Below are 23,246 nucleotides of genomic sequence, written 5' to 3' on the forward strand. Positions count from 1 at the left end.
TAAAATTGTTTTATAAAAAAAAAAAAAATAATAATCTAGATATGGTGTAAGTATCTTTAAATTGCTCCAGTGATGAATAGCCTGGAGCCATCAAACGGCATGCTATTAAGGTTGCTTGAACATCCCCTGAAAGCCTGTTTTATCTCATCCAAGCATGCCGTCTGAGCAAGACACTGGTACAGCTCTACCTATACAATCAGTAGTACTCAGTACAGCTTGGAGCATATACTTCACAGAATCTTGACCATCATGTATTTTTCGGGCTAGAGAGACCCTGAGGTCCTCGGGGATAGCCGGCAAGATCTAGCTGACCTTATCCCACAAAGCATGGGTGTACCTTCCAAGGAGACCAACCACATTAATTGATCAAAGGACTAAAATAGCCAAAGAAAACAGTCTCTTTCCAAAGACATCAATTCTTTTTGGAGAGTATCCAAGGAGATCCTCTCTGCCCGGAGGAATGGTACAAAATGAATTTGGATTGACTTTACTTGTCAATACCTTAGCATTCAAGTTTTCTGGGACAGGAAGCTTGGTTAGATAATCCGGGTCACAGGGAGCTAGTCTGTGTCACCTAGCCTCAGGTCAACTGACTGGATTGCATTAGTACGGTTTGGACCAAGTTGCCTTAAGGGAAGCAGTAAGAGCTTCATTGAAAGACAGTAATGTCTCAGATGAAGCTAGGCCTGGTTGAAGAATCTCAATCAACACATTTGTCTTTGTCTCAACAATGGGAAGCTGCAAGCATAGAATCTCAGGGCTGCCCTCCGAACCACCACTGCAAAGGAAGCACTTCCTTCCTTTGGTGGTCAGTGTGGCGCGTTTCGCTCTATTTTGGGGCATGTGCCTTGCACAATGCAAAGCATCACCAGTGTAATGAGAGAAAGAAAGTGGTTTCCCCTCCCATCTTGATCAGTGTTCTCTAAGGGACATTAGATGCATGAAGCCTTGGATCAGAATCAGATTCAGGTAGAGTTTCAAGTCGCTGGCAATACTGGTGTTGTCGCAGATGTCTTGATTAGTGTCAGGTTACAAAACAACTGTTTGCGCCTTTGTGATCTTGTAGCAAAACATGGGCGTGGAATGGGCAGGTACTGTTTCAGGGTTAGAGAATGGAGCTGGGATGAGATCTTGAGCTGCCGCCACATGGAAAGTGGACACTGGTTTTGTTACAGAGCCCAGGACCACAGTTGTCGTTGGTGCGGGCCTAGAAGCGGGTCTCAAGGGGGCAGACACCATCAGGGGTGGACATGCTGGCTGAAGTCCGACTTCACAGGGAGTGGACATTTCACAAGAACAGACTCAAACCCACAACTCTTACTGGGCTCACAACTTGGAGAAGTGTTTGGACCATGACTTATTATATTTGGTGGCATAGAGCTACACCTCTAGTTCCTGAATCGCCTTTGGATGCATAAAGTCACACAACTGGGGTCGTGGCCACTGCCCAAGCACCACAATCAAACTACATGAGGGTCCTCAATAGGCATCTGCTTCCTGCTGTCTCAGCACAGCATGAATCCTAACGTTTTTTTGTGGGGACTTCGTCCCCTAGCACAGCATCCTAGACATTTGAAAGCTGTTGGAAACCAACAGATTGGGAGCGGAGCTCCAGATCCATTCCAAAAAGCGCAGAACAAAAGAAAGAGATATCAGCGCTTATATGAGGCTTTGCTCTGTCACTTCCAGGGTGGTTCGAGTCACCAAGAAGCTACATGGCACTACTTATCAGTGTGCGAATGCATTGCTGAGAATATTCTCAGTTTTCAGTCTAGCACCGGGGGGATATTGTTATGGTGGGAAATCTGCAGTTGCAAGTATTCATCAGAAGAAAACTGATGTATGGACAGACATCACAGCATAACACCCTTCATTGTTGTGAGATTTTCTGATTCCCCAAGAAGTAGCTCAGAGTCCACTCAACTCTAGAGATCTAGTACAGTGAGTAAGCCACCAGCTTCTTACCAAAGCAGAAAAACATTTTTCACCACCATTAGCATTGTCTTATTGAAAGGTGTAGCAGGAATAGTTAACTCCTGCAAATGAAACCAAGCAAAGTCGCTAAACAAATGAAAACCAATAGAAAAACAAAACATGTCAAGTTTATTGTTGACAGATAAAACTTTAAATTGTGTACCAAATAAAGTTATCTCTTATCAACATTTTTTCACTGAGTTTACTTACATCCAACTGTACAGATCTAAAAATATATATAATTTACAAATCTTCATCATCATCATCATCAGAGTCCTTTGCTTTCTCTTTGGTTGTCTCCTCTGCCTCATCTGGCTCTTCCGCTTCCTGTTCCTCTGCTTCATCCTGTTCCTCTGCTTCATCCCGCTCCTCTGCTTCATCCCGCTCCTCTGCTTCATCCCGCTCCTCTGCTTCATCCCGCTCCTCTGCCTCCTCTTGTTCCACCTCACCATTCTCTACTTCATCTGCTTCATCGTCCTCCTCATCACTAATCACATATTTCTTCTGCTTTTTATTTGCCTTGTCCTCATCCTCAGCTTTTCTCTTTCCAGAAGAGGGTTCTCCTTCCTGCAACAAAAAATAAAATAGCAGAAAATATATACCAATAAAACCTAAATTACTTATGCAAATGGAACACCTTCCAGAACCGGATGAGTCATTTGTAAAACATTTCTGCATCACTGCTGTCTGAAATGCCCAGATGAAGCAAAACTATTAGAGCTGTACCTAGTTATATAAAGCAAAAGTTAAAGTACAATTAATGTGCCGATCCCTTATCTTGGGTTTGAGTAAGCTACAAAGCCAGTTCAACCACTATTTTTTTATATATTTTAAAAATGTAAATTTAGTGGTGAAGATAGATTTGCGATAAACGTATAGGAAAAGTAAAGTTTTAAAAGTTATACTTTCCCTGCCTGAAGCACCTGCTGGCTAATTAGAATTAGCCTGCCCAGGACTAAGAAGAGGACTCCAAGGGTCAGTTGGTTTAAAAAGGCCTTTTTTGTGCAGTGACCAGTGGACCAGTTAGAACTACAACAGGCCTGGAGGCTGGTGGCATTTGCTAGAGTGGTGCCTGGCCTCTAAGTGTTGTTGCTGTGGTCCTCAAAGCATTAGAAGCAGCTACGAGGAACTGCCAAATGAAGTCTGAAAAGTTGGGACTTTCAAGACATCCGGAGTTTCAGAAGTACCTCCCTTGTGTCCGAATCCAGAAGAACTATGTCAGGTACAGCTTAAGGTTTGCCATGCTGGACTTGCAGCTCCAAAAAAAGAGACCAAAGGTAGAAATCATGACCAGGCACAGGTGCAAAAAGTATCCTCCAAGCGAGAGGGCATAGGCTGCAGCAAAAGTTTAATTTTCACACTGGGAGTTCTTCCCACCAAACCTAACCGCTTTTGCAGGACCTAGCCCAGCAGCTACTCAGATTTGAAAGTACTGTCAGATATAGCCTTCAACCTTGCCCTGCCGGACAACAATCTCGCCTTTAAAAAAAACAGACTGCGTAATTTGACCAAGCCAACATGCTTTGTGTATCTGATCTCTGCTCCAGAATCTTTGCATATGGCTGGATCCAAACTGAAATGGCATGGTGAGCAAAAAAATGATGGATTTAGGCCCAGATCTCTGTACTGGGGTGAATGTATGACATTGTTCTGCATTCTGTCCATAAATAGTTCTTTTTGCTCTGCTCCAGAATTGTCAGCCTGAAATTGTACCTAAACAGTAGTTGATGCTTTCCTTTTGCTTAGAACCTTTTGCTTTAAAACTTCTTATTTCTAATCCCCCTGATTGAGTTGTACTTATTTTGGTGTAATTTTTCATATAATATTTTTCTTAAGTCATAGAAACTGGTTGTGGAATATTTATTGTGTAGTGTTTTGACTTATAACTGTTTTAGTGTTGCTAAAACCTTTGTACATATTCCTAAGTTAAGCCTGTCTGGTCTGTGCTATGGCTACAAGTAGCTGAGCACAGGTTTTTACTACTGAAATGGTGTTCGACTTGACAGTATTTTGTGACTCATTACTTGGGCAGGGCGCACATACTTCACAACCGATAACCCATTTTCTTGCAGCTTGGCATATAAATAACTAGAGCATTCTTTTAACCACACACACAATACAATAACTAAGGTACTGATAACACATGTATATATGAGGTAGAGAATTTACTAGATTAATACATTAATAAAGCAGGGATGTCTGATGTAAAATGTTTGAGGTATTTTTAGCATTTACCTTTGTAGAGTGCACACTATGAATAAATCCTTTTAGGACTAAAGAGATCTACCTAGGTATGCCCACCTCACCACAGAATATTAGGAGTCACAACACTTCATGTTAAACAGTCAGTGGGACCCCAGAGTGAATTTCACAGACAATGCTTGAATAGGGTATTATCAGGCACTACAGTGTATTTTTCTCATTCGGGGGCACAGACAAATCGATTTAGAAAAGGGTGAAACCTGTACTACCGCCAAAAATCGACAGAGATCTGCCAGCACTCCTCTGCATTCCCCGTTTCACTTAGAGAGCAGAAGGTTAAAGACCAAACGGAGGATGCTGTGTCAGATCCATCATTGGGCTGTGGTGAAGTAGCTGAAATCTGGACTGGCCACCAGATATAGTATAGCAGATTAGCTTCCATTTACAATTTTCTGTTAAAGACTGATATGAAAGGTAAAGGAGTTAAGAGGGAACCTGAAATTGGGAATGGACCCAAAGTCTGATGTGGCAAAGTCAAACATGCAATGCTGCAACAGATATTGCCCCACCCCTCGACCCCCCCTTATCCCCCAGTCCCCATCATCAAGCTGCTACTGTACTATGTGCTTAACAAATGATAAACCACAAGAAAAAAGCAGTGAGAAACCATAATATCAATAGGCCACCTGTCATCAATTTGGCAGAGGTAACCAATGGCAGGACAGCGGTCCAACCTAAATGAGGCCATAAATCCCTTGGAGTGGAATGAGGACCAACGCAGTCAACAGCGCAGTGTGCCATTCAAAATGAATTGTATTTCAACATCAACAGACTTACCTGTGGAATATTATCCCGACTTGCTGCAGAATTCATATCAAATGGAAACCTGTTTTAACAACATTATACATTTGGGGTACCGGAGTCAATTGCATATCAGGACTGCTCTCAAATTTGATCTAGGCACATAAAACAGTGAGTTTTATACAGTGATTATGCCGTTCCTCATTAGCAGGAAAGTACAGAGCCAAGGTAGATAAGAATCCCACAAGTCCCAAGACCTGGGATCAATGTAGGGGATCCATAGATCGGATAATGCCCTCACACACCGATGCAGGGGTCATGCTTCATCATCTGGGCTGCTCCTCGTCGGGTCGGCAGTGCAATACCCGACGGGCTCCCTATAGTAGGGGCTCTTTGTCGGAGATCTTTTTATCCGAATGCCGTGTGGTGAAGTGCGGGTGAGGGGGCTAGCTAGTGTAGATAAGATGCAGTGAGTTCAAAATAGGGTTGGGAATACCAAAGGAAAGCAAGTATTTATTCTGGGGGTTTCCTACCCTAACTAAAAACAAGAACTAAGGTATGAGTTTGAGTGTAATGTCTCATGTTGTGTCATACCTAGTATTTAAGTGTTGGTCAACATGTTTCTCGCTAATGGAACAATCTCCTCGGGATCCTTCAGGACCTAGAAAAGTGATAACTATCTACATCTAAAAAGAAGGCGGTAAGTGTTCTACTCCCGGAAGTTGTGTCATAATGTTTAAAGTACCTGACTTTTACCAGTTGTTTGGGAGACAAAATATATACAAATCGTTCAGGTTGAAGTGGTATAATCAAAACATAAGCACAATCTAGCAGTGACTCTGGTTTCTAATCTAAAACACACGTGAAGTGAGCGTGATTATGTCGAGCGATTAAAACATTCCTATTTGGGAAGCAGATGGTGGGTCTCCACAGTGAGCTAGTGTGACTCTAGGCCCCTATGAAAAACCATGATGCGGCAGAAGTTTAATAAGGTACTCACCCTATTCAGTAAAACCCCAGGCTTCAACAGTACCCGGTGGGGTAAGCATAGCGCATGGTTCCTATATTTATAGGACTAAATAGAGAGATAACATTCATCTAAGGTAGCTGTACAGAAAAGTCAAATACATTATTTATCCTTGATTGATGTTCTACATACAGCTAGTCTTCTTAGAAGCCCTAGAGGGCCCTCAGTAATTTGTTGGTGTGTCGACTGAGGACTAGAACAAAGTAGAAAGGTTCACACAATGGGATAGTAAGGGGCGTATGACTAGCTCGAGCCATTACTCTCTGTAAGAGGTGTGTGACGTAGGAAAAAACAAGGTGGAAACAGTGGTGGTTGGTTTACCGAAGGTTGCATAAATGTAGAACATTTTTTGGTCAGATTATGCTAACCTGGCTGTTAGCGAAAGGAAATGGTGTAATCACTTGCCGATGCTTTCAGCGGAGTTATATTTATCATTGTTTGCGCTTATTTATGCAGTGATAGACGTTGAAATGTGGCATATGTTTCAAAGAGAATCAAGAAGAGGTAACAAGGTAGCTCAACTCTGTGCGGATGCTGCTCTTTAGATGCCTGTTATGTCAGCTTGTAATCCGCCCCCCTTGGTTTCTTGTCTTAGCGTGTGAAACTATTGTTGCAGTCTGAGCCCCTAGCTCCCCTGAGCGTCGCAGAAACAAGTGATTACGGGAGAACTCAATTCAGTATTAAGTTGAAAACCATAGCGGTGGCAGTAACGCGGTATCGCGTTTTACTTACAGTTTTGGCGCAAAATGCAGGATTAATGACCTGCCCTGTCCACCGAGTCCCGGGAGGTGAGTGTTATGGGCCAAGCTCGGGTTTAAATTAAGGCGCTTACCACGTGTCTGTAGCTGTGGGTGGAGACGAAGGTTTCAATGATAGTGCGGTTAGTATGGCGGCCATCTTAAACTTGTATTTCTGCTAATGAATCACTACTCAATGTAGATGGTCTCAGCGTAGTTCTCAATGTAGTTCTACGTCGAAGTAAAAGTAAAGAAGGTTCAGGGGAACCAAAAATAATGTATTTATTGGTTTATAGGTCGGTACTGGTGAATGGTAATTCCACCTTTTCTTGGAGCAGAAACGCCATATGTTGCGGTACCACTCCGAGTTTTAGATAACGAAATTGTTATTAGAAAGATCTTGAAAATACGTAAAAGTGATCTGTTATGTCATAGAAGTTATTATGACAGTGGTCTTCAATTAGATGCTATCCACAATGGAAATACCACAAGAGTTAAAAACCAAAATGGAGTCTAAAGGTGGGGACTTAATATAGCAGGGTAATTAAAGAAGACATTTCATGTCAGATATCCATAAGTCAGGTGTAAACTTATAAGGATAGTACTGTGTTGATTAAAATCAATGGGACGAGAGCCAAATGGAATGGTGCTCATATGTCTTCCCTTAATGTCAAAGAGAGGCTCTGTGATATGTGTAGTGTTATCATGGGGATTCTAGTTATTCTTAGATCCGGATACTGCTCCAAGGAATATCATCATTAAGGCCTTTATCATGTGTGGATAGACGGGGTATCTATCGCTGTTCTTTCGTAAATAGGCTGGTTTTCGAAGAATTCTGTGTAGTCTCCAGGGTCACCCATTTCAGAGAGTCCGGAGAGCGTGTTTTTTCTATAAAGTGTGTACACATTTTAGTGTTGTTTTTGCGGCAGCGAAAGCTGCTGCGATGTTCCGAGATACGCAATTTAATTGGACGCGTGGTCATGCCCAAATAGTAGAGATCACAAGGGCATGTCAATAAATAAATACAATGTGCTGTGTTGCAATTAGTGCGACTTCTCATTTCCCAGATGAATGTCTGGTTCAGTGTGATGGTCTTATGTACTGGAGTGAAGGCGAAAGCCGTACAAGAACCACAAGGGTAGTGTCCGGTGATTGCTGGTAACTGCCATAGGGTATTCTGTCTCATGGTATCTTTCGGTTTAGGTCTTGTGTGGATTAGCATGTCTTTTAAGTTTCTAGAGCGTTTAAACGCGAAACGAGGTTGTTCTAAGTTTAAGGAACCAGTGTTCAAGATACTCCAATGTTTCTTTAGTACCTTGGTGAGTCTATTTGACATAGGTGTGAATGTGGTGACGCAGGTAAGCGTATCTGATTCAGACATATTCTGGTTTCTGGGTTCCAGGAGGGCCTCTCTGTTATTGCGTGCTCGCTTCTTTGCCAGTGCAACGCTTTTAGGAGGGTAGTTTCTTGCGGTCAGATTCATAGCAAGGGTCTCAGATTCTGATTTTTAGTCATTCACCGTGCAACAATTCCTTCTTATCCTAAGGAATTGTCTGAAGGGTAGATTTTCTTTAAGTGACTTTGGATGGTGGCTGTTGAAATGAAGGAGGCTATTGCGATCCGTGCTTTTTTTGTACTTAGTGGTAGTCAAGTGACCTCCTTCGATTCTAATAGTGAGGTCAAGAAAGGATATGTGTGTGGGTGAGACAGTGATGGTGAAATTCAGGTATGGGTTAAGATTATTAATCCACTTCATGAAATCCCTGTGGGTTTCTGTGTTTCCTTTCCAAAAGATGAGAATATCATCGATAAACCGCTTCCATTCCATGATGTTGTCGCGGTAAGGGTTGGAGTCGTGGTGGATGTATTGTCTCTCAAAGGCTGCCATATAGAGGCAGGCCACACTAGGGGCGAAGGTACTCCCCATGGAAGTACCTTGGGTCTGGTGGTAAAGTTGACCCTTAAATTTGAAGAAATTCTCAGTCAGAGCCAGTGTTGCGCATTCCATGATAAAGCAGGGAGGTGTCAATGACTCCCAGGTGGCTTGATTTAGATCTTCCTCAATCACCTCAAGAGTGGCCCTCTGTGGGATGTTCGTATAAAGTGCTTCCACATCTAGGGTGATGAGGAAATCAATATCGTGGGCCTGTGGGAATTCCTGAAGTAAACGTAATACATCCGTGGTGTCCTGTAAGTATGAAGGTACAAGTTTTACCAACGGTTGTAGGAAATGATCACAAAACTGTGATAGAGGTTCCAAAACTGAGCCTATACCCGAGACAATGGGTCTCCCTGGTACTGGGATCACCCCCTTGTGAATTTTAGGAAGAATGTAAAAGTAGGGGGTTTTTGGATCTTTTTTATTAAGGAACAAGGCCTACAATCAATAGCATTGTTGAATCAGCCGAAAATCAGGGATGAATAAGCAAAAGCATGCCTTGTTCCACTGTGGAAACCCACCATCTACTTCCCAAATAGGAATGTTTTAATCGCTCGACATAATCACGCTCACTTCACGTGTGTTTTAGATGAGAAACAAGAGTCACTGCTAGATTGTGCTTATATTTTGATTATACCACTTCAACCTGAACGATTTGTATATATTTTGTCTCCCAAACAACAGGTAAAAGTCAGGTACTTTAAACATTATGACACAACTTCCGGGAGTAGAAAACTTACCACCTTCTTTTTAGATGTAGATAGTTATCACTTTTCTAGGTCCTGAAGGATCGCGAGGAGATTGTTCCATTAGCGAGAAACATGTTGACCAACACTTAAATACTAGGTATGACACAACATGAGACATTACACTCAAACTCATACCTCAGTTCTTGTTTTTATTTAGGGTAGGAAACCCCCAGAATAAATACTTGCTTTCCTTCGGTATTCCCAACCCTATTTTAAACTCACTGCATCTTATCTACACTAGCTGGCCCCCTCACCCGCACTTCACCACACGGCATTCGGATAAAAAGATCTCCGACAAAGAGCCCCTACTATAGAGAGCCCGTCGGGTATTGCACTGCCGACCCGACGAGGAGCAGCCCAGATGATGAAGCATGACACCTGCAAGGGTGTGTGAGGGCAATATTATCCGATCTATTAATCCCCTACATTGATCCCAGGTCTAGGGACTTGTGGGATTCTTATCTACCTTGGCTCTGTACTTTCCTGCTAATGAGGAACGGCATAATCACTGTATAAAACATATTGTCAGGCCACTGTCTATGCTGGACCTCCCACTCCTGTGTGAGTGGAAAAGGCCCCCTCCTCTTGTCCCTCTGTATTGGTTACAACATAAAACAGTGACACATTGCGCTGTGGGGAAGAGCTCCCCATTGCACAGAGGGATTCATGGGCACCTAGCACCATAAATTCTGATTTGCTGGGGTTCATTTCCACATAGTTGCAACATGCCTTCTCAGCTGTTGCTAAGAGGCAGAAAATGAATGCTCTACCTCACGCCGGAAATGATGTTACAATTTTTAGTATTGGCTAACTGCAATGGGAAAACTAAATCAAGTAAACTAAAATAAATGCATGTCCGCTATAACAAAGCAACATCCATGAATTGCAACAATAAGAGCCGCACCCAATGATCAATCCGCATCTTGGAGACATTTCCCCAAGACTGTCCACTGGTGTTTTACAGCCAATTAGTCTTAATTCTTGGTGGTACAATTCTTAATTGTGCCACCGTGCGCAGGGTCATTGAACTGATTTGGACAGAATTAAGGAACACTATCTCCTGCTCAGTGTAAAAGTCTGAGAGAACCTTTGTCATTAATAGTGGGTATAGGAAAAACCTGTCCCAATGAAAAAATGTACGCGTCTGCTGCTGCTGCTTTCTGACATATGTTAGGTCTATGGTCAGAGCTACTTTTATCAATGTTCCTTTCAACCAGGCAAGCACTGAATTTCACAAGACAGCAATGAATTATCTGTAAAAGGATATTACACTAAGTATAGGGAATGGAGTTTAAGACCCATCAATGCATCACTGTTTACTGCTAGAGATGAGCACTGAATCGGAGAGGTCTGAGTGGACAGTAAAGCATTGGGAAGAGTATTTTTGTTTTCACTGAAGCAGCTCTGAAAAACTAATCTGAGTGTATGTATTCGGAATCTGAAAAACAGACTAAATCCACTTGCAGCATCCAAACAATGATACCCTTTAGTCAGGACAGAGTGCCTCTAGAAATCCAGAATGTTATGTTCTGTTATGTTATTTACTCTTATAACGCGCACAGCTACTCCGAGGAGTGTCCCGGCGCGAATCCAGGAGGAGTCACCGAACTGTCACACTATCATTAGGGGAAAAGGTGAGTTTTTAAAAGTTTCTTGAAGGCTAACGGGTCTTGGGTATTGCGCAATAGAAACGGAAGGGCATTCCAAGCCTGGGCAGCCTTGACGGCCAAGGAGCAGCCGCCCATCTTGTGGCGGGTGAAGCGGTGCGCTTTAGCTAAGAGAAGAGCCGATGAGCGCAGTTGTCTCAGCGGGACATAGAAGGAAAACCGCTTCTGTAAATAGGCGGGACCATGACCATAGAGGGCTCGATGGGCAATAACCAGGGATTTGAATTTGACCCGATCCATCACGGGAAGCCAGTGGAGTAAGCGGAGATATTCACGCACGCTGCTCCTCTTGGGAATTCGCAAGTGAAGCCTGGCGGCCGCATTCTGAATGTCCTGGAGTCTATTCAAAGAGTATCCTGGGATGCCCACATACAAAGCATTTGCGTAGTCCAATTGGGAGAGGCTCAAGGCTTGGATGACCGTCTCTTTGGCAGGCCTAGGGAGGAGAGGGAGAAAACTCCTTAATGTTTTAAGGAGACCAAAGTAGCTGCCTGAGAGCTTCTTTACTTGAGCAGAGAAGGAAAGGTTAGCCTCAAACCACACTTCCAGGTTCTTTGCGGATTTTCCATTGGAGGTTGGTAAGGGGAACCCAGGATGCCAGATCGTGTCTCTGAAGCCAGGCGGGAATTTACCATAGAGTAGGATCTTTGAGTTGTCTTTGTTACATTTGAGTTGAGCGGCCGCAAGCCACTCAAAAACCAAAGACAAAGAGTGCTGAACAAGGGATACAGAATACTCATTCTTTTCCCAGGTAAAGAGAAGCTGGGTGTCGTCTGCGTAGGCTATCACCTTAGCCCCCAAGTCCTCGGCGAGATAGACCAGAGGAGTAATGTAGATGTTAAAAAGAAGGGGGCTCAGGCAAGACCCCTGCGGGACACCAGTGGTGACCGGCTGCGGGGTTGAAGCGGTCGTCGGCAGCCATACCTGTTGAGCCCGCCCTTCTAAGAAGGACCTCAGCCAGCCCCAGGCGGCGCCAGAAACACCAATCTCAGTGAGCCGGGCAAGCAGCAGTGAGTGCGGGACCGTGTCAAATGCCGCCGATAGGTCGAGCATTACTAATGCTGCTCTCTCCCTGGCATCTAGACACTCGCGAATGGCCTCGGAAATCTCCACCAGTGCGGTCTCTGTGCTATAAGAGGAGCTAAACCCAGGCAGGGCTGGATGCAAGACGTCTGACCCTTCAACAAACTCCTTAAGTTGTCTGGTCACCACCTTTTCACAGACTTTTGCTAAGCTGGGCAGGAGGGAGATGGGGTGATAGTTCCCTGGGATCATGGGATCAAGGGTGGTTTTCTTCAGAAGGGGGAGGATGTTTGCCTGTTTGCAGACCTCTGGTACATGAGCCTCAAGAAGGGAGGCGTTTATGATGGAATTTACTTCAGGGTTAATAATCTCCGCGACTGCGGCTAGCAATCTAGTCGTGCAAGGGTCAGCGGGCGAACCAGATTTCAAGCCCTTCAGGATTTTAAGGGAGGTAGACAAATCCACGGAAGAAAAAGCCCGCAGAGCATGCCTGGGGGCAACAGGCAAAGTGGCGCCAAGCAAAGGGTCAAAGGGAGGACCGGGGCAGGGAGTGAATTCGCCTGAATCGTGCGTATTTTATCCATGAGGAAATTAGACAGAGTATTTATTACATCAGCCCTCTGTGGCCGGAAGTGAGCACGATTGTGCTGCGGGGGACGTAAAACTCTGAACTATAGAAAAGATCTCCTTGGAGTTATGTGCCTGTTCAATGCTGGCTGCATAATAATGCTTCTTAGCCTGTGTTGTCGCATCATAGTAGGTTTTTTGCCTGCCCCTGAGAGTGCGCTTAGCCAGGGGACAATACTCACTACGACGCAAGGCACGTTCAAGTTTTTTGCACTCCTGCTTAAGAACGGACAAGTCAGGGGTTAACCAGGGTTTGGAAGGCGATTCCCTGGAGAACCTGGACGAGGTCGGTGTGGCAAGAATGTTCATGGAGTTGGAATCCCGCAAGGCTCCAGTCAAGATCCGGGGTAAGTGCGGGCCTAGAAGCCAACAGAACCGAAGCGAGTTTGGAGGGTTCTATTCTTTTAAAAGCTGGTTTCCTGTAGCAGGGGCCAGAAGAACAGGCAGAGTCTACCTCCCAGGAGAAATGGGTGAGACAGTGGTCTGATCAAGCGACTGGAAGAGGATCCTCAACTGTGATAGAGAATTGGAACAAATAGGGTCAAGAATATGGCCTCCTTGATGTGTAGGGAGATTGACCTATTGAGAAAGTTGGGCAAGCTGAAGTATGTCACAAAAAGCAAGTGAATCATTTGAATCAGACTTGTCAAGATGAATATTCAAATCCCCTAGGACCACATACTGAGAGAATTGAAACGCCCTGGAAGTCACTGCATCGCCCCATGATTGCAAAAAGGACCTAGCATGGCCAGGGGGTCGATAAATCAGAGAACCTCCCAACATAAAATGGGCAGAAAACCTGATGCTGAAATCCAAAGCTTCGCTGTCACACCATGCATTAGTGTCTCCCCTAATGAGATCCCATTTGTCCCTATACATGATAGCCACTCTACCCCCCCCCCCCCCTGTACGGCGGTCTGCCCTGGCAATCTTAAAGCCCTCAGGGGTGGCCGGAGCGACAAACGGGTCAGATGTGTTGTCCAACCAAGTTTCTGTAATAAACAGTAGGTCCACCGGTCTATCCGAGAGAAGCTCAAATACATCAGAGTGGTGCTTCTTTAGAGAGCGCACATGAATCAAAGCCGCCAAGATTGGCGGCGACCTGGAGGCGACGGGGAAGCAGGAAATTGCATAGACATAGAAGGGTCTGAGCACAACCTGAAGCCACACGCAGCAGAGATATTGTCCTGAGTAGACAGCAAGTCAAGCTGGCAATAAGAGTTGCATGCTGGTAAGCGGAGTGACCGAAGTGCCTTTCTTGTATAGCACACTCTCTCCATTACGGCGGTAGGCCAACGGGCAGAGTAGCTGGCCCTGGCCGCTTCCGGGACGCTGACTGGCACAGACGGGCTTGCCTTAGGTGCGCCTTCGGCGCGCCCGCTGCGCGTATCCGCGCAGCGTGCATATTTATGGGCCCGGCAGCCAGAAAAACTAGAGCGCGCACTGCCTCAAAATGGCGTCTCTCACTGGCTGACCGTAGAAGCAGGAAGTGAGGAAAGCCCCCCTCGTAATCGGACTCAAATTCCCCACAGTTACACAAACACAACAATATTTTTAAAGTTACGTTCTTAAAAGCAGGCCTAACATTTGTCCAACAGAATTAAAATTGTTAGAATGAAAGCAGCTGAGAGTGTGTGAAAAATCGGCAATTTTTTTGCAAGCAACCATTGGTGGACCGAGGCAGTATGGGTGTGCTGGCAGTGAGATGCACATACAAATCTGAATGAGGTGTTTCAGGAGGAATTGATAGAGGAGGTAACATGTCTCTGGGGCTTATGAGATGAAGATAACCTCAGAAGAGTAAACAGAAAGCCTTTAAATTGGCACCCTAGTCATAGACATCATATTATTTGCTGAATGGATACATTTGAGCCAAGAAGTTGGGTACCTCTTGCATCGAACTGGTCCTAAGAATCTATATCTAAACAAGCCAAGTTATTTAGAAATCTACACCCCAGAGATAGGGGTGTATGGAGACGGGTATGCAACCAGTCTTGAAAAGAGTCCATATTAATTCAGAGGTTACATCATTGAGCCGGAGAACCAAGCAGCAGTAAACGTTTATGTAGCCCTGGGGCACCAAGAAAACTTAAGGGCATCAATCAATCAGGGTTTTTTAAAGCGCGCTACTCACCCGTGAGGGTCCCAAGGTGCTGGAGGGCAGGCGGGGACAGTTCTGGATCAGTCGAAGAGCCAGGTCTTGAGGTCCTTCCTGAACGTGTGCAGGGTCGGGGAGCGTCTGATGTTCACAGGGAGCTCGTTCCATGTCTTGGCTGCTATGTAGGAGAAAGCTATACCGCCTGCTCTCTTTCTGCGGATGCGAGGGACCTCTGCCAGGACACGGTCGGCGGAGCGGAGGTTCCTCTTGGGTATGTGGAAGGAAACTCTCTCGTTGAGTCAGTCTGACTGCGGCGTTCTGGATGGTTTGGAGTTTGTGTAGAAGAGTCCTGTTGATTATGGCGTATAGGGCGTTGCCGTAGTCTGCTGGTTATGAGCGCGTGGGTGATGGTCCTTCTGCAATCGGGGGGGGATCCATTTGAAGTTCTTGCGGAGGATGCTCACGCAGTTGAAGTTGGTGGAGGCGACGGCGTTGATCTGGCGGTTCATGGAGAGGGAGGAGTCAAGGATGATGCCGAGGTTTCATGCATGGTCATTGGGGGTGGGTGGCTTTCCGAGGACGGAGGGCCACCAGGAGGGCCACCAGGTGTTGTCACAGGTGGAGGTGCAGGGGCCTAGGATAAGGACCTCAGTTTTCTCTGAGTTGAGCTTCAAGCAGCTGCCTCTCATCCAAGCTGCGATGTCCTTCATTCCTTCGTGGAAGTAGAGTCTGGTGTCTTCGGGGTTCTTCACGGGCTAGAGGATGAGCTGGGTGTCGTCGACGTAGGACACTATGCTGAGCCCATGCAGTCTGAGGATGGCTGCGAGGGCGGCCATATAGATGTTGAAAAGTGTCAGGCTAAGCGATGATCCTTGGGGTACTCTGCAGTTGATGTCAGTGGGTTCGGAGAGGAAGGGAGGGAGTCTGATCCTCTGGGTTCTGCCAGAGAGGAAGGATTGGATCCAGTCGAGACCGGCTCCTGTAATCCCCGCGCCGTGAAGTTTGGCTGCGAGTGTGCGATGAGAGACAGTGTCGAAGGCTGCAAAGAGGTCAAGTTGGATAAGGGCCGCAGTGTGTCCCTGGTCGAGTAGTATGCGGATGTCGTCCGTTGCGGCGAGAAGGGCGGTCTCGGTGCTGTGGTTGCTGCGGAATTCAGATTGTGAGGCGTCTAGGATGGAGTTCTCTTCGATGAAGGCGGTCAGCTGGGCGTTTAGGAGTCTCTCTGTGACTTTGGCCGCGAAGGGGAGGAGGAAGATGGGCCGGTAGTTTTTCATGTCGGTTGGGTCGGCCGTTGGCTTCTTGAGGAGTTGTTTCACCTCTGCCCGCTTCCAGTCATCTGGGAAGACGCCGGATCTAAAGGAGGCATTGATGGTCCGTCCTAGTTCGGGTGCGATGAGGACGGCGGCCCTGTAGAATATGTGCGGTGGGAAGGGATCTGTTGGGGCCCCTGAGTGGGTTTTCTTCATGGTCGCGGTGATGTGTTCGATGGTGGCGGGGTTCCAGGTCGTGACGATTGGCTTGTCTGCGGTGGTGAGTGGGGGGTGGTGTCTGGCGTCTGTTCGCTGAAGTTGTCGTAGAGGGCCTGGATCTTCAGATGGAGGTAGGAGCGGAGCTTGTCGCAGAGTTCCTGGGAAGGTGTGACGTCCGTGGCTTCGCTGGGGGGTTTGGTGAACCGCTGTATGACGTTAAACAGTTCCTTGGCATTGGTCACATGGTTCTGGACTATGTCTCTTAGGAAGGTCCGTTTGACATCTCTTATGCGCTGATGGTATTCCTTCAGGGCGCTCCTGTGGTTGTTTTGCGCTTCCGTGGTTTTCTGGTTCCGCCAGGTTTTCTCTAGGCGTCTGCAGGAACGCCTGGCTTTTTGGAGTTCTGTGGTGAACCAGGCGGCCTTCAGAGGGTGTTGATTGGTAGGGTGGAGGAGGGGTACGAGCTTGTCGGCGCAGCAGGAGATCCAGTGGTGAAATTCTTTGGCTGCGGAGTTGGTGTCGGTCGTGGCGCAAGAGGGGACTTGGAGGAGGGTGTTGTTGAGGAGTTCCTCTGTGACCTTACTCCAGTTCCTTCGTGGTGGATGTGGGGGGGAGGGGAGGGGGGAGTTGGGTGCGGTGGTGGTGTTGAAGGTGAAATGGACGCAGTGATTATCAGTCCAGTGGGGCTGGGTGGTGTGGCTGAAGCGGATGTTTGTTCCTCCTACGAAGATGGAGTTGAGGGTGTGTCCAGCTCTACGAGTGGGCGTGTTGACCAGCCGCTTCAGTCCGAGGATGGCAAGGTTATTGAGGAGAGTGGCGGAGTCGGGGTTGTTGCAGTTGTCGAGGTAGAAGGAATATGCTACTTACCAGTATGCATCTGTTCTTGGCATGTAGAGCTGCAGAGCCACACACTTAGGATAAGATCCCCATCTGGTGTTGGGCTCGGATGATTGCAGGTTGTTGTTGTCTTCGCAAGAAGCCTTTTGGTCACGAGATAGGTGACTCCTCCTCTGGACAACAGTGCGCATGGGCATCCACTCCATCCTCAGATTGTTTTTCGCCATGATGGGAAATGATGGAGTGTATAAGAATAAAGAGAAAGGATGTCCATGTGTAATGTCTAATTAAGACAATGCTGGAACAGATACAGGTCCCGGGGAGGTGGGTGGGCGTGTGTGGCTCTGCAGCTCTACATGCCAAGAACAGATGCATACTGGTAAGTAGCATATTCTGTTGCAGCAGTTTGGAATAGAGTTTTTAGGACAGCTTGGCCTACTGAAGCTTGTTGTTTGGATTGCACATCAACACAGTAATGTTTTGTGAAGGTGTGTGTGGTAGACCATGTGGCTGCTTTGCAAATATCTTCTAAGTGAATTTTCCCTAAGAATGCCATGGAAGCCCCTATTTTACGTGTGGAGTGCGCTCTAGGGGGAACTGTAAGAGTGCGTTTAGCTTTTTGGTAACATATTTGGATACATTTAACTATCCACCTGGCTATACCTGATTTTGAAATGGGGTTGCCTTTATGTGGTGGAGAGAAAGCAACAAACAGTTGTTTGGTTTTGTGAAAAAGTTTGGTTCTGTCGATGTAATAAAGCAAGGCTCTTTTAACATCTAAGGTATGAAGGGCTCTCTCAGCTACTGAGTCTGGATTAGGGAAGAAGACTGGCAGCTCGACTGATTGGTTAAGATGGAAAGGGGAAATGACTTTTGGTAGGAATTTTGGGTTTGTCCTAAGAACCACTTTGTTACGATGTAGTTGTAGGAATGGTTCTTGAATAGTTAAGGCCTGTAGCTCACTTACCCTTCGCAGGGATGTGATTGCGATAAGGAAAGCCACTTTCCATGTAAGGAATTGCAGTTCGCATTTATGCATAGGTTCAAATGGAGGGCCCATGAGCCTTGTTAGAAAAATATTTAGATTCCACACTGGAGAAGGCGGTAATCTGGGAGGAATAATTCTTTTGAGACCTTCCATGAAGGCTTTGATGGCTGGTACCTTAAATAGTGACAAGTGTTGTCGATTTTGTAAGTAGGCTGCGAACGCTGCTAGGTGTAGACGTATGGAGGAATACGCTAAATTGCATCTTTGCAAGTGTAGTAAATAGCAAATAATGTTTTGGATGGAAGCATCCAGTGGACGTACATTATTGTTAGTGCAGTAAATGGCAAATCTTTTCCATTTTGCAGCATAACATGCCCTAGTAGTAGGTCTTCTAGCTTCTTTTATGATATTCATACAGTCTGGTGGGAGATTGAGGTAACCGAACTCTAAGACTTCAGGAGCCAGATCGCCAAGTTCAGTTGCTGTGGATCTGGGTGTCTGATTTCTCCATGGTTCTGGGTTAATAAGGCCGGGGAAAGGCGCAGTTTTTGATGTGGAACTAGCGAGAGTTCCAGAAGTGTTGTGAACCAGGGTTGACGTGCCCAAGTGGGAGCTACTAGAATCAGTTTTAGAGACTGTTTGAGCTTGCGTACCACAAATGGAATGAGTGGGAGAGGTGGAAAAGCGTATGCAAATCTGCCTGACCAGTTCATCCATATTGCATTGCCCTTCGACTGTGGGTGTGGAAACCTGGCGGCGAAGGTTGGGCATTTTGCGTTTTCGTGTGTGGCGAACAGGTCTATGTCTGGTTGGCCCCATTTTTGGAAGAATGGGAGTAAGACTTTGGGGTGTAATTACCATTCGTGGATTTGTTGTGTCTGTCGACTTAGGAGATCGGCAATCTGGTTGTGAACCCCTGGAAGGTGTTCCGCTAGCAGGTAGATGTTTTGGGGAATTGCCCATCTCCAAATGTTCTGTGCGAGTTGGGACAGTTGGAGAGAATGTGTCCCCCCCTGTTTTTGTATGTAATACATGGTCGTCATGTTGTCTGTGCGGATGAGGACAGTTTTGTTCCTTAGATGTACTTGAAAAGATTTCAGTGCTAGGAACACCGCTAGAAGTTCTAGGTGATTGATATGGAGCAGTTTTTGTTGAGTGGTCCATTTGCCCTGAGTGGTGTGTTGTAGGAGATGGGCTCCCCACCCTGTGAGAGATGCGTCGGTTGTCAGCACTACTTGTGGAAGAGGCTCTAAGAACGGTCGCCCTTTCGACAGGTTGATGGTGTTCCACCATTTCAGTGAGCGAAGTGAGCGACTGTCCACCAACACCAGATCGGTAAGTTGTCCGTGAGCCTGGTTCCACTGTTGTGCTAGACATTCTTGCAAGGGACGCATTTGAAGTCGTGCGTGAGGCACAATGGAGATGCATGACGCCATCATGCCTAACAGTTGCATAAACACTCTTGCTGGAAGAGAGTGTTGAGTTTGAAATTTTAAGCTGAGGTTTTGTATGTTGGCTATCCTGGCTGTGCTGGGATAAGCTATGGCCTTGGAAGTATTTATGGTGGCTCCCAGATATTGATGTATGTGGGAGGGTTGCAGTTAAGATTTGGGATAGTTGTTGGTAAATCCCAAGTTGTGTAAGGTTTGAATAGTGCGGTGAGTGTGGAGAACGCATTTGTCGAAAGTATTGGCTTTTATGAGCCAATCGTCGAGATACGGGAAGACATGGATTTGTTGTCTCCTGAGGTGCGCTGCCACTACTTCTAGGCATTTGGTGAATACCCTGGGTGCAGTTGTTACTCCGAATGGGAGGACCGCAAACTGATAGTGCTGTCCGTCTACCACAAATCTTAGGTACTTCCTGTGAGCAGGATGCATGGGGATGTGAAAGTATGCGTCCTTGAGGTCCAATGTGGCAAGGAAGTCGTCTTGTTGAAGTAGTGGGAGGACTTGTTGGAGAGTGATCATATGGAAGTGATCTGAGTGTATGTACTGATTTAGTAGTCTGAGGTCGAGTATGGGTCTTAACGTCTCGTCCTTTTTGGGGATTAGGAAGTAAAGAGAATATACTCCTGTACCCTGATGTTGGAGTGGAACTGGTTCTATTGCGTGTTTTTGAAGCAAGGACCGAATTTCCTGTTTGAGGAGTGTAAGATGGTGTGGTGACATGGGACGGTGTTTGGGTGGTATGTGTGGGGGGGGGTGTTTGTGAGTTCGAGGCAGTAACCAAACTGGATAATTTGTCTTACCCACTTGTCTGTTGTAATGGAATTCCAGACAGGTAGGAACTGTTGGAGTCTTTCCCCGAGCGGAGTGGAATGGTCTGGGGGGAGTGGAGGCAAGTCACTGTTTAGTGGCTGGAGAGGTGCGGGTGTTGGTATTGCCCCGACCTCGGCCCTTGGTGTTGTTTCCCCTATATCCTCCTCTAAAATATCCTCTGTTAGGGGATGTTTGCGCGTAGGTTTTGAAAGTGGAAGAGGTGTCTGTCCCAATATTTTTGGAGGCTCCCCTATAGAAGGAGCGTCGAAAGGAGCCTCGTGGTTGTGGAGACTGTAATGCTCCCATTGATTTAGCAGTCTCGTTATCTTTTTTCATCTTCTCAAGTGCAGTATCTACTGCAGGCCCAAATAGTTGCTCTTGGTTGAATGGTTGACCAAGTATTGTTGTTTGTACTTCCGGCTTAAAGCCTGAAATACGTAGCCATGCATGGCGTCTAAGTAGTATGCTTGTGTTGACCGCCCTAGAAGCAGTGTCCGCGGCGTCTAGTGCACATTTGATCGATGCGTTAGATATGAGTTTCCCCTCTTGGATGAGGTCATTGGCCTGGGATTTGTACTGATCTGGTAGGTGTTGTAAAAGATCTTCTAACTGATCATAATGAGCCCTATCATATCGGGCTAATAGGGCTTGTGTGTTGGCAATATGCCAATGGTTAGCAGCTTGTGCTGCAACTCTTTTGCCCGAGGCCTCTAATAGCTTGGACTCTTTGTCTGGGGGCGGTGTGTCTCCTGTTTGGGAGTTAGCCCGCTTTCGTGCGTTTGAAACTACTAAAGAGTCTAGAGGGAGCTGTGCTTTAATGTAAGTGGGATCTTGTGGGGCAGGTCTATATTTTTTTTCAATTCGGGGGTTAAGAACCCTAGCTCTGACAGGGTCTTTAAAAACCTCTGTGGCGTGTTTTATGACTCCCTTAATTATGGGCAAGATTTGAACTGATTTTTGAGACTGTTCGAATGTGTCTAGAAGAAAGTCTTCTTCGGGTGTATCTGAATGCATGGTGACGCCATGGAAAAGTGCCGCCCTGTTTATCAGCTGCCCAAACCCTAGGTGGTCATCTGGAGGGGAGGGTTTGGAGGGGTATGTAGTGGGATCAGGAATATCAGGTAAAAGGTAAGCCCAGTCATCTAAGGGTGCCGTATCCGGGAGTGTGAAAGGATCATTAGGATCATTAAGGTCATCCGGGTCACCCCCTCCCCCTAAGTCATCATCATCATCCTGTGGAGGTGGTGTATGGGAAGGAGATGGTAGAGGAGAAGGAGGTGGGGGCAGGGGGGGTGGGGTGAGAGGTGATATAGGAGAGGAAGGACGAATGGGTGAGGTGGCGGATTCCTTCTTCTTTATGGGAGCTGGAGAAGGTGTTGTGTCCAGCTTCCTTTTCTTGTATGGCACAGCGGTGACATGTCCAGTTATTGGATTGATATAAATCCTTTTTTGCGTGGGATCAGGGCGAAAAAGTTCTTCATTGTCCAAAAGGGGCTTTGGTGCCGATTATTTCGGTTCCGATCTATGTTTTGGATGATCGGTAGAGTCCTTTTGGGTACTATAACATGTGGTTTGCTCGAGCCACCTGTAGGCTTATATTTCTTCGGAGCCGAGCCCGAGGGCGGGGCTTCTGAAGACGATTTTCGGTCGCGACTGGGGCCAGCTGGCGGAGTCTTGACCAATGCCTTTTTTGGGGGGGTTGGGGTAGGGGCACTGGTACTCACTCGATGCCCCGGAGTGATGAGGTCATCGGAATCATCCACTTCGGATATGATTTGGAGGTCTTCGGAATCTTCTCCCGGGACATCCTGGGCAAAGATGTCCTCTGGTTCTGGAACTGGTCTGGCCATGATATGGCTCTTCGGTCCCGGATGGTTTTCTTGGATCGGAATGCGGCGCAGGCTGGACAGCTGGATTCGTTATGTTCCGGCGAGAGGCACAGGTTGCAGACCTCGTGGTGGTCACTGTGGGGGAACTTTGCTCCACATTGGGGGCATTTTTTAAAAGGTGTCCTTTCCATAAGCGGTGTCCGGAACCGGTCAGATTGAATTTCGACGTCGAGTCGTAAAGGTTTTTCGCTTCGAAAGCTGGATTTTTTTAGAAGTTTTCAGCCGGAGTGGAAAAGTTCATCCGAACCCAATGGCGGAAAAAAACAATCTGAGGATGGAGTGGATGCCCATGCGCACTGTTGTCCAGAGGAGGAGTCACCTATCTCGTGACCAAAAGGCTTCTTCCGAAGACAACAACAACCTGCAATCATCCGAGCCCAACACCAGATGGCGATCTTATCCTAAGTGTGTGATCTGCAGCTCATATGCCTCGAACATTGAGGTCTCAGAGTAGAATGTAGTCTGTGGAGGTGATGGTGTGGGGTGCGGCGAGCTCGGTGATGGTGGTTGTGGACTGGGCGCGAAGCCCCCGGCAGTCTGTAGATGAGGTTGCCGCGTAGCGTGGTCCTGAGGCTGGTCTGGATCTGAAAGTGGAGGTGTTCTGTGGTGGAGTCAGGATCACTCGTGCTGGACGTGGAGAGTCGGAGGGGGGCCTTGTGTGCAATGGCGATTCCTCCTCCTGGGCGGTGGGGGCGGTCCTTTCTCTGCATCTTGTAGCCGTCGGGGATGGCAGTGGCGATGTCGGGACCGGAGGTGGTGTCGGTTCAAGTTTCTGTGACGAAGGCGACGTCGGGCGAGAGGGTGTCGATCAGTTCCCAGATCTCTACGGTGTGTCGGTGCAGGGAGCGTATGTTGAGGAGGAGTTAAATGAAGTTACAAAGAGGAGCTGGCTTCTGCCTTGGAGCAAGCTTGCCTTCCATACATTCGGTACTGCTGTCGAGGAACCAGAAATCTTCCA

General features: G+C 46.7%; 1 protein-coding gene across 1 annotated transcript in view; it reads right to left on the reverse strand.

The window, feature by feature from the left end:
- Positions 1–2,086: 2,086 nt before the first annotated feature.
- Positions 2,087–23,246, reverse strand: part of LEO1 (LEO1 component of Paf1/RNA polymerase II complex) — a 271,615-nt gene continuing 250,455 nt past the window's right edge. The window contains exon 12 of the mRNA XM_085644182.1: positions 2,087–2,541. Coding sequence (XP_085500308.1) covers positions 2,218–2,541 — 324 coding nt within the window. The 3' untranslated portion in view covers positions 2,087–2,217. The remainder of the gene's footprint in view (positions 2,542–23,246) is intronic.

The sequence above is a fragment of the Triturus cristatus genome, chromosome 3_1, assembly GCF_964204655.1.
Source record: "Triturus cristatus chromosome 3_1, aTriCri1.1, whole genome shotgun sequence".
In the NCBI taxonomy this organism is placed as follows: Eukaryota; Metazoa; Chordata; class Amphibia; order Caudata; family Salamandridae; genus Triturus; species Triturus cristatus.